General features: G+C 40.7%; 1 protein-coding gene across 1 annotated transcript in view; it reads right to left on the bottom strand.

Annotated features, from left to right (window-relative positions):
• Window positions 1–16,929, bottom strand: part of LOC106578592 (cadherin-6) — an 83,008-nt gene that overhangs the window by 30,744 nt on the left and 35,335 nt on the right. Inside the window, exon 2 of the mRNA XM_014157587.3 lies at window positions 15,500–15,939. Coding sequence (XP_014013062.1) covers window positions 15,500–15,736 — 237 coding nt within the window. The 5' untranslated portion in view covers window positions 15,737–15,939. The remainder of the gene's footprint in view (window positions 1–15,499; window positions 15,940–16,929) is intronic.

The following is a 16,929-nucleotide window of genomic DNA, read 5'->3' as shown; positions in this document are numbered from 1 at the left end:
ATGTGATAAAAAAATGTGAATCATGTTTATTTGGCGTACCTCCGATGGTATTGCATGTACCTCCAACGGTGGAAAGCTGCTCGGCCATGGAAACCCATTTCATGAAGCTCCCGACAAACAGTTCTTGTGCTGACATTGCTTCCAGAGGCAGTTTGGAACTCGGTAGTGAGTGTTGCAACTGAAGACAGACGATTTTTACGCGCTACACGCTTCAGCATTTGGCGGTCCCGTTCTGTGAGCTTGTGTGGACTACCATTTCGTGGCTGAGCCGTTGTTGCTCCTAGATGTTTCCACTTCATAATAACAGCACTTACAGTTGACCGGGCAGCTCTAGCAGTGCAGAAATTTGACGAACTGGCTAAAACAAGCAATAGAAAACTGGTTGACATTTTTGTTTAATCTACCAGAAAAGCCAGAACAAATACCATAACAAATCTAAAACTTGAATATACTAATTGATCAAGATACATTTTTGGGGGAGAAATAAAATCTAAAATGATATAATCTTTGTAAATTATATCATAAATAGGACTGGTGGAGTTGTCACACATGCCGTTATGAAGAATATCTGGAAACGTCTGCTCTATCCAAAATTACAACCAATTTATTGCAACATTACAGCAAAAATGGAGGAGGCAAGTGGAAAGGGGAGAAGGTAAAGAACTTGTCTGTCGGACCTGCATTAAAGACCAAAATTGGCTAAAGAAAATTGTGATAAATAAAAAAGTATACCAGTTTCATTTAAGGACCAAAAAATGGACAGCTGTGCCGTACAGGTTGCAAAATAGTTGGGAGGAGATTTTCGATGTACTGATTCCATGGCACATGGTTTATGAAACACTTATACAAAACGATGCCAGATTCAAAACTTTGAGTTTTACAATTGAAAATATAATACTAAATTCTTGCAACCAATAGAATGTTATAAACATGGGGGATACAGCCATCCCAGCTCTGTTGATTTTGCTGCAAAGAGACATAATCATTAGATAATTTGTTTTGTTGCTGCTTGTTTTTGGAGACATGTTCAATAATGGCTGAAAATTGCAACATTTACTTGGAGCTAACTCTGCAAATAGCACTGCTGGGTGATTTGAAAAGTCATAGTCAATCAATCAATAATATAATAATACTCTTATATTTCATTTACAAACTATGAAACTGTGAGAATAGAAAGGTTCAGAACATTTGTAAAAAATACCAGCACAGTAGAAAAATATATGGTAGTTAGAAATTAAAACTGGATGGTCTTCAGAGATACAGATGGGAGTAGTTGAGGTTAGCTGAAGGCTGGGACTAAAAACAAACAAAAATAACTAACGTAAAATATGTTGTCCATGAAATGTATGTACTATGTATAAGCTGGAAGTGGAAGCCTAAGTATTGTTGTCCATTAGCTTACTCCAATTAGGGGAGGGGTGGCAGGGTTTGCAAAAAATAATAAAGAAGGAAAATATATTTAAAGATATACAGTACCAGTCAAAAGTTTGTACACACCTACTCATTCAAGGGTTTTTCTTTATTTCTACAATTTTCTACATTGTAGAATAATAGTGAAGACATCACACTCTTGGCATTCTTTCAACCAGCTTCATGAGGTAGTCACTTGGAATGCATTTCGATTAACTGGTATGCCTTGGTAAAAGTTAATTTGCAGAATTTTAATGTGTTTGAGACAATCAGTTGTGTTATGACAAGGTAGGGTGGTATACAGAAGATAGCCCTATTTGGTAAAATACCAAGTCCATATTATGGCAAGAACAGCTCAAATGAGCAAAGAGAAACAACAGTTCATCATTACTTTAAGACAGGAAGGTAGGTCTATCAGGAAAATCTCAAGAACTTTTTAAAGTTTCTTCAAGTGCAGTTGCAAAAACCATCAAGCGCTATAATGAAATTGGCTCTCATGAGGACCAACACAGGAAAGGAATACCCAGAGTTACCTCTGCTGCAGAGGATAAGTTCATTAGAGTTACCAGCCTCAGAAATTGCAGCCCAAATAAATGCTTCACAGAGTTCAAGTAACAGACACATCTCAACATCAACTGTTCAGAGGAGACTGCATGAATCAGGCCTTTATGGTCGAATTGCTGCAAAGAAACCACTACTAAAGGACACCAATAAGAAGAAGAGACTTGCTTGGGCCAAGAAACACGAGCAAAGGACATTAGACTGGTGGAAATCTGTCCTTTGGTCTGGAGTCCAAATTTGAGATTTTTGGTTCCAACCGCCGTATCTTAGTGAGACACAGATAAGGTGAACAGATGATCTCTGCATGTGTGGTTCACACCGTGAAGCATGGAGGAGGTGTGATGGTGTGGGGGTGCTTTGCGGGTGACACTGTCTGTGATTTATTTACAGTTCAAGCACACTTAACCAGCATAGCAACCACAGCATTCAGCAGAGATCTGCCATCCCATCTGGTTTGCGCTTAGTGAGACTATCATTTGTTTTTTAACTGGACAATGACCCAACACACCTCCAGGCTGTGTAAGGGCTATTTGACCAAGAAGGAGAGTGATGAGTGCTGCATCAGATGACCTGGCCTCCACAATCACCCGACCTCAACCCAATTGAGATGGTTTGGGATGAGTTGGACCGCAGAGTGTAGGAAAAGCAGCAAACAAGTGCTCAGCATATGTGGGAACTCCTTCAAGACTGTTGGAAAAGCATTCCAGGTTTAGCTGTTTGAGAGAATGCCAAGAGTGTGCAAAGCTGTCATAAAGGCAAAGGGTGGCAACTTTGAGGAATCTCAAATATAAAATATATTTTGATTTGTTTAATCTGTTGGGGCTAGGGGGCAGTATTTGCACGGCCGGATAAAAAACGTACCCGATTTAAACTGGTTACTACTCTTGTCCAGAAATGAGAATATGCATATAATTAGTAGATTTGGATAGAAAACACTCTAAAGTTTCTAAAACTGTTTGAATGGTGTCTGTGAGTATAACAGAACTCATATCGGCCAAAACCTGAGAAGATTCCATACAGGAAGTACCCTGTCTGACAATTTGTTCTCCTTCTGTGGCATCTCTATCGAAAATACAGCATCTCTGCTGTAACGTGACATTTTCTAAGGCTTCCATTGGCTCTCAGAAGGCGCCAGAAAGTGGAATGACGTCTCTCCTGTCTCTGGGCGAAAAATAGCAGGAGATTTTGTGAGTGGTCAGGCTGAGAACAGTGACACTGGAGATGCGCGTTCATGTGAATTCTCCTTTTTTTTCTTTCAGCCTTTGAATGAATAGAACGTCGCCCGGTTGGAATATTATCGCTATTTTACGAGAAAAATAGCATAACAATTGATTTTAAACAGCGTTTGACATGCTTCGAAGTACGGTAATGGAATATTTTGAATTTTTTTATCACGAAATGCGCTCGCGCGTCACCCTTCAGATACTGACCTGAACGCACAAACAAAACGGAGCCATTTGAATATAACTATGGATTACTTGGAACCATAACAACATTTGTTGTTGAAGTAGAAGTCCTGGGAGTGCATTCTGATGAAGAACAGCAAAGGTAATCCAATTTTTCTTATAGTAAATCTGAGTTTGGTGAGGGCCAAACTTGGTGGATGTCAAATTAACTAGCCGTGATGGCTGGGCTATTTACTCAGAATATTGCAAAATGTGCTTTCGCCAAAAAGCTATTTTAACCTGTTAGGGCTAGGGGGCAGTATTTACACGGCCGGATAAAAAATGTACCCGATTTAATCTGGTTATTACTACTGCCCAGAAACTAGAATATGCATATAATTATTGGCTTTCGATAGAAAACACCCTAAAGTTTCTAAAACTTTTTGAATGGTGTCTGTGAATATAACAGAACTCATATGGCAGGCAAAAACCTGAGAAGATTCTGTACAGGAAGTGCCCTCTGACCATTCCTTGGGCTTCTTGACTCTTTTTATTGAAAACTTAGGATCTTTGCTGTAACGTGACACTTCCTACGGCTCCCATAGGCTCTCAGAACCCGGGAAAAAGCTGAATGATGTCGAGGCAGCCCCTGGCTGAAAAACATTAGCGCCTTTGGTAAGTGGTCTATCAGAGGACAATGAGACTGAGGCGCGTGCACGAGGCGACCCCATGTTTTTATTTTCTCTCTCTTTGTACTAAAACACAGATTCCCGGTCGGAATATTATCGCTTTTTTACGAGAAAAATGGCATAAAAATTGATTTTAAACAGCGGTTGACATGCTTCGAAGTACGGTAATGGAATATTTTGAATTTTTTTGTCACAAAACGCGTCGGGCGCGTCACCCTTCTTTACACTTCGGATAGTGTCTTGAATGCACAAACAAAACAGAAGATATTTTAACATAACTATGGATTATTTTGAACCAAACCAACATTTGTTATTGAAGTAGAAGTCCTGGGAGTGCATTCTGACAAAGAACAGCAAAGGTAATAACATTTTTCTTATAGTAAATCTGACTTTGGTGAGTGCCAAACTTGGTGGGTGTCTAAATAGCTAGCCCTGTGATGCCGGGCTATCTACTTAGAATATTGCAAAATGTGCTTTCACCGAAAAGCTATTTTAAAATCGGACATAGCGAGAGCATAGAGGAGTTCTGTATCTATAATTCTTAAAATAATTGTTATGTTTTTTGTGAACGTTTATCGTGAGTAATTTAGTAAATTCACCGGAAGTTTGCGGGGGAATTTGCTAGTTCTGAACGTCACATGCTAATGTAAAAAGCTGTTTTTTGATATAAATATGAACTTGATTGAACAAAACCTGCATGTATTGTATAACATAATGTCCTAGGCGTGTCATCTGATGAAGATCATCAAAGGTTAGTGCTGCATTTAGCTGTGGTTTGGGTTTATGTGACATTATATGCTAGCTTGAAAAATGGGTGTCTGATTATTTCTGGCTGGGTACTCTGCTGACATAATCTAATGTTTTGCTTTCGTTGTAAAGCCTTTTTGAAATCGAACAGTGTGGTTAGATTAACGAGAGTCTTGTCTTTAAAATGGTGTAAAATAGTCATATGTTTGAGAAATTGAAGTAATAGCATTTCTAAGGTATTTGAATAACGCGCCACAGGATTCCACTGGCTGTTACGTAGGTGGGACGAATTCGTCCCACCTTCCCTAGAGAGGTTAAAATCTGACACCGCGATTGCATAAAGGAATTCTGTATCTATAATTCTTAAAATAATTGTTATGTATTTTGTGAATGTTAATCGTGAGTAATTTAGTAAATTCACCGGAAGTTTGCGGTGGGTATGCTAGTTCTGAACATCACATGCTAATGTAAAAAGCAGTTTTTTGATATAAATATGAACTTGATTGAACAAAACATGCATGTATTGGATAACATCATGTCCTAGGAGTGTCATCTGATGAAGATCATCAAAGGTTAGTGCTGCATTTAGCTGTGGTTTTGGTTTTTGTGACATATATGCTTGCTTTGAAAATGGCTGTGTGATTATTTTTGGCAGGGTACTCTCCTGACATAATCTAATGTTTTGCTTTCGCTGTAAAGCCTTTTTGAAATCGGACAATGTGGTTAGATTAACGAGAGTCTTGTCTTTAAAATGGTGTAAAATAGTCATATGTTTGAGAAATTGAAGTTATAGCATTTTTGAGGTATTTGTATTTCTCGCCACGCGATTCCACTGGCTGTTGACGCAAACGACCCACCTTGCCCAGGGAGGTTAACACTTTTTTGGTTACTACATGATTCCATATGTTTTATTTCATACTTTTGATGTCTTCACTATGATTCTACAATGTAGAAAATAGTACAAAATAAAAATAAACAACAGCTTGAATGAGTAGGTGTGTCCAAACTTTTGACTGGTACTGTATATATATTTACCCAAAACATATTGTGGATTCGAAATGAAGCAGACAATTACACTGATAGAAGCCACAATCAATCGGCAATATATTAAATCTGATTTACCCCCCACCCCACCCAAAAAAATAAAATAAAATAAAGATATACTGTATATAAATAAATAAACTCGGCAAGATCCATTAGTCATAACATTTATGAATGATAATAATATATTCATTAATACATTAAACATTTATTTTTACATCACATCATTTTTAACACTAATTCTGCAAATTAGGAGATGGAATATTGTGTTATTTCTTCTGTCAGATTAATGTATGTTTTAGCACAGCAAACTACTTTTGACTAGGGCCCATAGGGACTTTGTTGACTCATATAGGCACAACTAGCCTTCCTGGCAACAATTGTAAATTCAAAATAAACTGTAATAGATTTTAATAAATAAACACTTGAATGTTAAACATATATTTCAGAATAACGTGTTGGGAATGAATCAAGTAAACGTGTATTTTTTCCTTCGTATAATTCATATAAACTTTTTCAAAGTTTGGACTCACGTTGCAGCTGAATTTATTTTCTCCTCTAATTTGAATATTACTTTGCTGACAGAATTCAGAACAAAGAAAGTAACTACAGCAATGAAATGATAAAAATATGATTCCACAGCTGACTCAGCGGGAGAGAGAAGTCTTAAACGATTCTGACTGACAGCAGTTAGGGGAGAGGAAAGAGGAGAGAGAGCAAGAGAGGAGTGTAGGAGTATTGGCCTAAGCAGTGTCCCAAATAGCACCCTACACTGCACTACTTTGACCAGAGCACTCTAGTATTCCACTATATAGGGAATAGGATGCCATTTGGGACTGGCCCCTAGTATCTTATTCAGACATCTCGTCCTGCTCCCTGTAACACTGTCAGACAGATGTTCAACAGCCTCGTCACTGCCCGACCTCATCACATCCCATAACGCAGAGGGACGCACAGGAGACACACACCACACACATGCATGCACACACACAGGAGAGACACATTGCTAAAGTTCCCGAATCTTTCTGTCTTTCTCTCTCTCTCTCTCTCTCTCAATTTAATTCAAGGGGCTTCATGGGAAAAATGTTTGTGAAATTGTGAAATTGATAAACAAAAGTGAAATAAACAATAAAAAGTGAACAGTAAATATTACACTCACACAACTTCCAAAATAATAGAGACATTTCAAATGTCATATTATGTCTATATACATTATTGTAACGATGTGCAAATAGTTAAAGTACAAAAGGGAAAATAAATAAACATACATATGGGTTGTATTTACAATTGTCACGTCTTTCGTAGGTATTGGACCAAGGCGCAGCGGGTTGAGTGCTCATATTTATTTTATTGAACGCGAAAACAAGAAAACAAGAAAAGGCACGAACGAACAGGATGCATGCTAAACACAAAGCTATGCAACTACAACTACCCACAATACCACATACAAAACAACCCCTATACATAGGACCTTCAATCAGAGGCAATGAGAAACAGCTGCCTCCAATTGAAGGTCAAATCAATAAACTGAACATAGACATAAACAACCTAGAACTAACATAGAATACACTAACCTAGAACCTAAACCTAAAACCCCGGTACACTCTAAACCAACACCCCTCTACATAAACACATAGCCCAAAAAACCCCGAAACACTCTAAACAAATACCCCTTCTACATAAACACATAATATAACAAACCCCTAAACACTCTAAACAAATACCCCCTGCCACGTCCTGACCAAACTACAATAACAAATAAGCCCTTTACTGGTCAGGACGTGACAACAATGATGTTTGTTCTTCACTGGTTGCCCTTTTCTTGTGGCAAAAGGTCACAAATCTTGCTGCTATGATTGCACACTGGTATTTCAACCAATAGATAGGAGTTTAATCAAAATTGGATTTGTTTTCAAATTATTTGTGGGTCTATGTAATCTGAGGGAAATATGTGTCTCTAATATGGTCATACACTTGGCAGGAGGTTAGGAAGTTTACCTCAGTTTCTGCCTCATTTTGTGGGCAGTATGCACATAGCCTGTCTTCTCTTGAGAGCCAGGTCTGCCTATGGCGACCTTTCTCAATAACAAGGCTATGCTCACTGAGTCTGTACATAGTCAAAGCTTTCCTTAATTTTGGGTCAGTCACAGCGGTCAGGTATTCTGCCACTGTGTACTCTCTGTTTAGGGCCAAATAGCATTCTAGTTTGCTCTGTTTTTTTGTTCATTCTTTCCAATGTGTCAAGTAATTATCTTTTTGTTTTCTCATGATTTAATTGTGTCTAATTGTGTTGCTGTCCTGGGGCTCTGTGGGGTCTGTTCATGTTTGTGAACAGAGCCCCAGGACCAGCTTCCTTAGGGGACTCTTCTCCAGGTTCATCTCTCTGTAGGTGATGGCTTTGTTATGGAAGGTTTGGGAATCCCTTCCTTTTAGGTGGTTGTAGAATTGAGCGCCTCTTTTCTGGATTTTGATAATTAGCAGGTATCGGCCTAATTCTGCTCTGCATGCATTATTTGGTGTTATTACGTTGTACACAAAGGATATTTTTGCAGAATTCTGCATGCAGAGTCTCAATTTGGTTTGTCCCATTTAGTGAATTCACAACCATAAAGGGCAATGGGTTTTATAACTGATTCAAGTATTTTTTTTGCCAGATCCTAATTGGTATGTCAAATTTTATGTTCCTTTTGTTGGCATAGAAGGCCCTTCTTGCCTTGTCTCTCAGATCGTTCACAGCTTTGTGAAAGTTATCTATGGCGCTGATGTTTAGGCAGAGGTATATATCCGTTTTTGTGTGCTCTAGGGCAACGGTGTCTAGATGGAATTTGTATTTGTGGTCCAGGAAACTGGTCCTTTTTTGGAACACCATTATTTTTGTCTTACTGAAATTTACTGTCAGGGCCCAAGCCTGAAAGAATCTGTGCAGAAGATCTAGGTGCTGCTGTAGACCGTCCTTGGTTGGGGACAGAAGCACTAGGTAATCTGCAAACAGTAGACATTTGACTTCAGATTCTAGCAGGGTTAGGCTGGATGCTGCAGACTATTCTAGTGCCCTTGCCAATTCGTTTATATATATATATTGAAGAGGGTCGGGCTTAAGTTGCATCCATGTCTCACCCCATTGTCCTGTGGAAAGAAAAGTGTGTATTTTTTGCCAAATTTAACCGCACACGTTTGTGCACATGGATTTTATATTGTTGTATGTTTTTCCCCAACACCACTTTCCATCAATTTGTATAGCAGAACCTCATGTCAAATTGAGTCAAACGCTTTCTTGAAGTCAACAAAGCATGAGAAAACTTTGCCTTTGTTTTGGTTTGTTTGATGTTTGTCAATTAGGACGTGCAGGGTGAATACGTTGTCTGTCATAAAGTGCTTTGGTAAAAAGCCAATTTAACATTTGCTCAGCACATTGATTTCACTGAGGAGATGTACAAGGATTTTCCCAAGGTTGCTGTTGACACATATCCCACGGTAGTTATTGGGATCAAATGTCTTTCCACTTTTGTGGGTTGGGGTTATCAGTCCTTGGTTCCAAATATTGGGGAAGATTCCAGAGCTGAGGATGATGTTAAAGAGTTTAAGTATAGCCAATTGGAATTTGTGGTCTGTATATTTGATTATTTCATGAAGGATATCATCAACACCACAAACCTCATTGTTGTTAATTTTCTTAGGTTGTATGCTTGACAGTTTTTTAATTTGATAGGGAAGCTGAAAGGTCAAATATACTATTTAGGCTTTCTACTGCCAAGTTTACACCTTCACTATTACAGTGAAATGTTTTGTCCAGGAAGTTGTGTAAAAAAGCTTGAATTTGTTGGTGCCTAATTGTTTTTTGGTAGGTTTCTACACTACTTTCCTTCCATCTATAGCATTTCTTAATATTGTGCCATTCATTTGGCTTTGATGCCTCAGTTTTGAATATTGCTCTGTTCAGGTAGACTGTGATTTTGCTGTGATCTGATAGGGGAGTTAGTGGGCTGACTGTGAATGCTCTGAGAGACTCTGGGTTGAGGTCAGTGATAAAGTCATCTACAGTACTACTGCCAAGGGATGAGCTGTAGGTGTACCTACCATAGGAATCTTCTTGAAGCCTACCATTTACTATGTACAGACACAGCGTATGACAGATCTGCAGGAGTTGTGACCCACCATTTTTGTTGGTTGTTTTGTCATAGTTTTGTCTAGGGGGGGCATATTTGGGAGAGAATACTGTCACCTCCAAGTAGGTGTTCGTCCCCCTGTGTGCTGAGGGTGTCAGGTTCTTGTCCAGTTCTGGCATTTAGGTCGCCACAGACTAGTACAGTATATGTCCCTGGGCCTGGAAATGGTAGATCTCCCCTTCTAGGATGGAGAAGCTGTCATCGTTAAAGTATGGGGATTCTATTGGGGGATATAGGTAGTACAGAGTGGGTTAGGTCTGCTCTATACCAAATTAGCATACCTCCTGAGTTTCTTCCCTGTTTCACCCCTGTTAGTTTGGTGGATGGGACTACCAGCTCTCTGTAACCTAGAGGGCAACAAGTGGGTCCGTCTCCTCTATACCATGTTTCTTGTAGGATGCAATGTCTGTATTTCCAATTTCTTTGATGAAGTCTGGGTTCCTGCTCTTTAGGCCAAAGGCAGATGACCTCAGACTTTGTATATTCCAGGATGAGATAGTAAAAGCTTTGTGTTCCATACTGTCTAGTGTTGTTTTCGTGTGATTTAGGCCCAGACCATTACAGTAGGTGCGAGCAGAGCATGTTGAGCATCTGATACATACCTCTCAGGTTACAGGAGGGGTTTTGGGCGGTTTGCATTAGTGGGGCTTGGGCCTGTTACTCTGTTCACGGCCTGGGCATATGTGAGTCTCTCTGTCTCTCTCTCTCACACACTCACATACACTAGGCAGACAGGGGCTTATCGCCTTAATCAACAAACACAGCAAATGCGTGCTCCAGGTCGCCGCCGGAGACCGAGGCGTTGCCATGGCACAGATACAGAAAGAGCTTCTGTGTGTGCCATATTACAAACTCCTACCCCTCTCTCTGCCAAGGTGAGCAGCTGGGGATGGGGGAGCATGAAAAGAAGCCGAGAACAGAGAAGAGCCCCCACCCCCGGGGACTCAGAGGCTGGACTGCTCCCCACATAGCCTACGGGTTTATCCCAAATGGCACCCTAGTCCCTATGAAGTGCACTATGTAGGGAATAGGGTGCCATTTGGGACACACCCTATGTATGTTTCAGGCAGACACTGACTCAAACACAGCTAGACTAACTAGGGGTGGGGTGCCAGCCTTACCCTGTGCATTATTATGCCTCTAATTTGCTTTTTTCCATTCATTTCCGGCCCATTACTGTGGGGTAAGCAGGGCCGGGCGGTGAAGGGAGAGGAGCAGAGGGGAGCTCGGGGGGAGAATATAGATAGAATATAACTGCTTGCTTGGGATGCGGGGGGAGACCATACCCACCAGGCCTAGCGAACCACTGGGGCCTATCAGGGTCTGTAAATACTTTATGAGATATGATCGTACAGCACAAATACTCCTCAACCACAGGCCATTAACCATTTTCACTAGGAATGTGCCCTTTGGTAAAGCAGGAAAATAATGAAATAAGCAAACAAACTCTCCCCCAGTGACAGCCCAGGCTCTCTGAGGTACGATATGCGGCTCGACTGCTAATGAGACTCACTGTACGATGATTCTCTTTTCTTCCTCCAGGAAAACCAACCACCCGGCCCGTACACACCAAGACAACAACCAATATATGCGTCCCAAATGGCACCCTATTCCCTATTTACTGCACTACTTTTGAGAAGTGCCCATAGGGCTCTAGTCAAATGTAGTGCACTATGTAGGGAATAGGGTGCTATTAGGGACACATTAAACCAGTAACACTGACTGGGCTATGGTCTACTTCTCCAGTCGTTTATTTTTCTCCTTTTCCATCCTTTCATGCCTCTCCTTCATTCATCTGCCTTAGTTTTATTCTCCCCTTTGTTCGGGAGAGATTTCATCTGATTTAATTTGTTAGCATTTCAGAACCCAAAAAAAGAAATCATAAAAGTAACTCCGGAGATGGAGTTTATAGAATAACTGTTTTAAAGGAGGGATAAGGGGGAAGCTGGGGGAAGAGGAGGACCTAATTCAACTGCAGTAGTTTCATAATTTTATCTGTGTGTCTAAAGCAAGAGAAGCAACCCCTTGGCTGCATCCCCAATTGCACCCTAGTCCCTATATAGTGCAATACTTTTGATGAGGGCCCTTAGGGTGCCATTTGGAACTCAGTCCTTGTTTATAACCTGCCATTGTGTTATTTCCAATTCATTCTCTCCTTCTCTAACAAAAATGTTATTGTTCTGTGCTGTGTTCCCTCACTCAGATATAGTCAACCTCAATGACAAAAGGTTTCCCTTTTGTGTCGCTCTCCGTTTTGGAGCCTGTGATGTGACTTTTTGTGTGTGTGTGTGTGTGCGTGCGTGCTTGCGTCTAACTATTTTTGTGGGGAACAGAAGTCCCCACAAGAATAGTAAACAAACAAACATTTGACCAACTAGGGACATGATAAATGCTATTTCTAATGTGTTTAGGGATAAGGTTAGAATTAGTGTCAGGTTAGGTTTAGGTTAGGTTTTGGGTTAAGGTTAGGGTTAGGGTTACTGTAGGGTTAAGAGTACGGGTTAGGTTTAGGGGAAATAGGGTTTTGAATGAGATTGAATTGGTGTCCCCACAAAGTTAACTGTACAAGACTGTGTGTGCACGTGTGCGCAAAGGTCCCGGAATCTGTGTGTATTTGTGTGATAACACACATCGCTCAGAGAGGCTTCATTAAGTGAAACACTCCTCCATGGCTTGATGCCTAAATGGTGTCTATCTTCAGTAGAAAGGCTCTTAATTTAAGGGTCAGACACACAAAGAAATCTGACTGCTGATAGGTAGGCTACTTAGCACCTCTGCCCAGACTGTCGGCAGTTAATCTTTTGTTGTTCACATAGAACAGTTTAATCTTAAATACTGCAGACCACAAGGTGGCAGTCTTGTATGGTAGTCTTGTGCCTGCTGTAGCTAATGTAAGCTAACTGGCAAGCTGCTAGCTAGCTAGAATTTGTAGAAAACTCTTGTTGATAGTAACCAGTTGGCCACAACTAGATAACTAGCATAGTTAGCAACATTATAATTAAATCACAATGGATTTGTTTTTTAATGAAGCAGCTGCCCTTTTACCTGTTGAGATGCTAACTGTTTAGCTATCATTAGCTAGCAAGCAAACTGGCACTGGCAGTATGGGATAAATTCAAATATTTCTTAATTGTTTTTCTAGATAGCTAGCTTGGTAAAGCATTTAGTGTTGTGTGCGTTGTGCTGCACTTACCACCCCATTCCTTTTATATCTAGACTTAAAATATGTATTTTACAGCTTTATTGTTTTAGTTAGAAAATGTTTGATGAAAAGAGGGTGGATTACACTGGGAAAAGTGCCCTCCTTTTACCTTTTTCTTGTCACTTCTGTCAGCTCCCCCACGTGGAGAATCGTGCTCTCTGATTCGCTCAAAGTCAAGTTCTCGGCCACTAATGAGCATTAGATTCTACAAACAACCTCCAACTGTGGCAATCAGATTTCTCAGTGTGTCTGTACCAGGGGTTGGATCTAGTTCAGGGAACAGAACCGAAAACCAGAAAATAAAAAAACATTTTCAAGGAACAGAACGGAACCTGGAACGAAAGTGATCCATACTGTTCCGGAACAGAACCGTTATTTGAAAAGCACGGGAACCGGTTAATAACAATATTTTACGTTCCAGAAATATTTCTCTCGTCCCACAAAAAAACTGGAAAAAAGCACCTATGCAAAGCCCCCACTTTGTCACTCAGAAACGTATTCCAGTGTCTGCCTGCAAGCTGAATATCTTTTCCAGTGTGTATGCGTGTTTAGGCTACCTGCCCCTTCTCCCTCCGAACCATAGGCTACTGTACAATTGTGATTCAGAAGATAGGAAGATATATATTAATTAGCTAGAGAAGAATTCATCAACTTTTTCAATGCTAGTTAATGATACTTTAGGCCTAGTTATCACATTTACGTTGAATTTATTAACTACAAAAAGGTAAGACTTGTTTTTAATTCTGGTGCCGCTCCTCGCTCTCTCCCCACCCGTAAAATGTAAGTCGCATCTTACGCCATAAGCTACACTTGTCTGTCCATCACGCATGTAAACAGCTACCTTGCCAGCTATATCCGTACTGATTGGTGAAGTAATTTAAGGAGCTAAATATGAAAAACATACATTTCATAAGGAAGAGAAAGGAACGATATAAACCGTTCGTTTTTTGGGGGTTCGAACTGATTCAGAACGTTGTTTTGCTTGTCGGAACAGTGGAATTTAATGAAAAAAGTGTTTCTGTTCAGAATGAAACGACTGGAGAAAATGCTTTTGTTCCATCCTCACGGCCGCACCGCAGCTCAAAGGTTTGTTGCTGTGAGTGTGAGTGCTGTCTATTAGTCCTTTACACAGTAAAAGATGAGCCTCCATATCAATCAGTGCTCAAAGGAGATAAAGTGTTTTGATTATGCTCCAGTGGTTGACTTTTGATGTCGAACGTCTTATACGTTCTTTTATGTCTTTATTTCTTGTCTTGTGTGTTCTTTTTTTTCCTGTCTAACCGTCTTTTCTTCTATTTTCGCGTTTTTGTTCTTCCTCTCCTCTGCTTCGTTCGTTCCCGAGCTGTGTAATCCTTTTAGAAGCAAGGCTGAAAGTCTCACTTGGGGACGACGTTATGTTGTGGAATCTCATTTGGGTTGGATGACTCTATCCTCTGGACGGACGGAGGGAGGGACTGACGTCACGGTCACGAATGCAAAGCAAACATTCATTCATGTTTGCGTCCAAAATGGGACCCTATTCTCTATATAGTGCACTACTTTTAATGCACTATAAAAGGAATAGGGTGCCAATTGGGACAAATCCCAATCCTCACAAAAAATCCACACTTTCTTCCTCCTCACTCACTCGTCCTAAAATGGCTGGGATGGTTCACTTTAATAGTCTACAATTACAGTACATAGTACAACAGAGTGATATCTTGATTTCTTTGACTCTCTTGTCTAGCATGTAATGCATGGGCTTTTTTTATATTCTTCCTTGTAGCCATACTCTCCGCAATGCTATCTAGGTCAAAGTTGTGTTTTTTGTTGGATAAATAATGGCTGTAAGAAGCCTCTGTGTTTGGCTGTAGGGCTCCGCTAGTCCGCTACCTCCGTAGGATGCTTTGATACTATAACTGGAGTGGACATCGGCCGAGCTACCACATATAGTTGCTAACAGTCAGCACTAAACATATCAGACAACTCTACATTTGACTCAGCCTAGGAGGCAGTGCTATGGGTACAGCTTTCCCCTAGGTACAGCTTCAGGATCAGCTTCCCCTCTCCTAATCTTATAGTAGGCCATTAGTGGGTAAAATGCTAAATTGACCCAAATCATTGTCTAGGTGTAACGGTGAGATATAGTATCCCGAACAGAATTCACTCTGGGAAATGATCACATGTGAGGTGTATGGATTATATTGCAGAAAAAGTGTTATTACTGACAAATTCATGTCTTATTCAACCAACCAACATCACATTTTTCATTATAATGAAAAAAAAAGAGTGAAAGAGAGAGTTAACATCATGCTGTACCTTTCCAACATACTGGTTATCCAACCCTGTGTACTCCTCCAGCAGGAAGAACTGGTTCCACATCCATCCTCGTTTGGAGCGTCTCAGAGGCACTCCGTTGGCGTCCTGCCCCGTCAGCGTCAACGCCGCCCCCCGCCGACCCCCTGTAGTCCTCTTCAGGGCCCGCAGCCCGTCCCCATGGGAACACAGGTACGCCCAGAGGACCAGCAGGAGAAGGACAGTTCTGCCTCTCAACATGACTGCCAGGTCAGTAGTTACAAAGGCTTCAACCACAGCTTGATTGTAGTTTATGGTCTCTTCCCTCTGGGTGTTAGTGTGAAATGATCAGTGGTCTTTAGTCAGACGTTTAGTCATTGGGTCACTCCTCCTGGTCTGGGTGTGGGTCTGCAGCAGCAGCACGGGCCATCAGTCTGCCGTTAGGGCCCAGGTCCAGCCAGCATCTGGAACATAGAACACACAGTCAGGATGTTAGTACTGTTAGAACAGTTTGCTACTATGATAATGTAGGATTCTGTAGCATCTCTCTCAGAAAGGACACTTCCAATTGCCTCTTTAAAGAAATAGGAGTCAACATAATGAGTCTAATTCTCCATTCACACGTTGACACAGCTATAAAGGGCATAATTGGAATCCTACACATTATTATATTATATACAAAACACTAAGGACACCTGCTCTTTCCATGACATAGACTGACCAGGTGAAAGATATGATCCCTTAAAGATGTCACTTGCTAAATCCACTTCAATAAGTGTAGTTGAAGGGGAGGAGACAGGTTAAATAAGGATTTTTAAGCCTTGAGACAATTGAGACATGGATTGTGTATGTGTGGTATTCAGAGGGTGAATGGGCAAAAAAAAAAGTAAGTGCCTTTGAACAGGGTATGGTAGTAGGTGCCAGGCGCACCGGTTTGCGTCAGGAACTGCAACTCTGCTGGGGTTTTTACGCTCAACAGTTTCCTGTGTGTGTCAAGAAGGGTCCACCACCCAAAGGACATCCAGCCAACTTGACACAACTGTGGGAAGCATTCAAATTGACATGGACCTGCAACCCTGTGGAACTCTTTCGGCACCTTGTAGAGTCCATGACCTGATGAATTGAAACTGTTCTGAGGGCAAAAGGAAGGTGTTGTCATGGCTGTTCAAAGGATCGGACCAACGCGCAGCATGGTTGTAGTTCCACATTGTTATTTATTCCGTGAAACGTTTGCAACACACCAAAATACTTGTAACAACAAACCGTGACGCAGAGAAAATAACACTACTCAAAAATGAACAACCCACAAACACAAATGGAAAAAACCCCTACTTAAATATGATCTCCAATTAGAGACAACGAGAACCGGCTGCCTCTAATTGGAGATCATCCCAACAACGCCAACATAGAAATAGAAACCTAGAAAAACAACATAGAAACAGATAAGAAAACCA

This window comes from Salmo salar, chromosome 19 (genome assembly GCF_965601325.2).
Source record: "Salmo salar chromosome 19, fSalSal1, whole genome shotgun sequence".
In the NCBI taxonomy this organism is placed as follows: domain Eukaryota; kingdom Metazoa; phylum Chordata; class Actinopteri; order Salmoniformes; family Salmonidae; genus Salmo; species Salmo salar.
The sequence above is the reverse complement of the archived record's forward strand: the minus strand, read 5'-3'. Positions and strand labels throughout refer to the sequence as shown.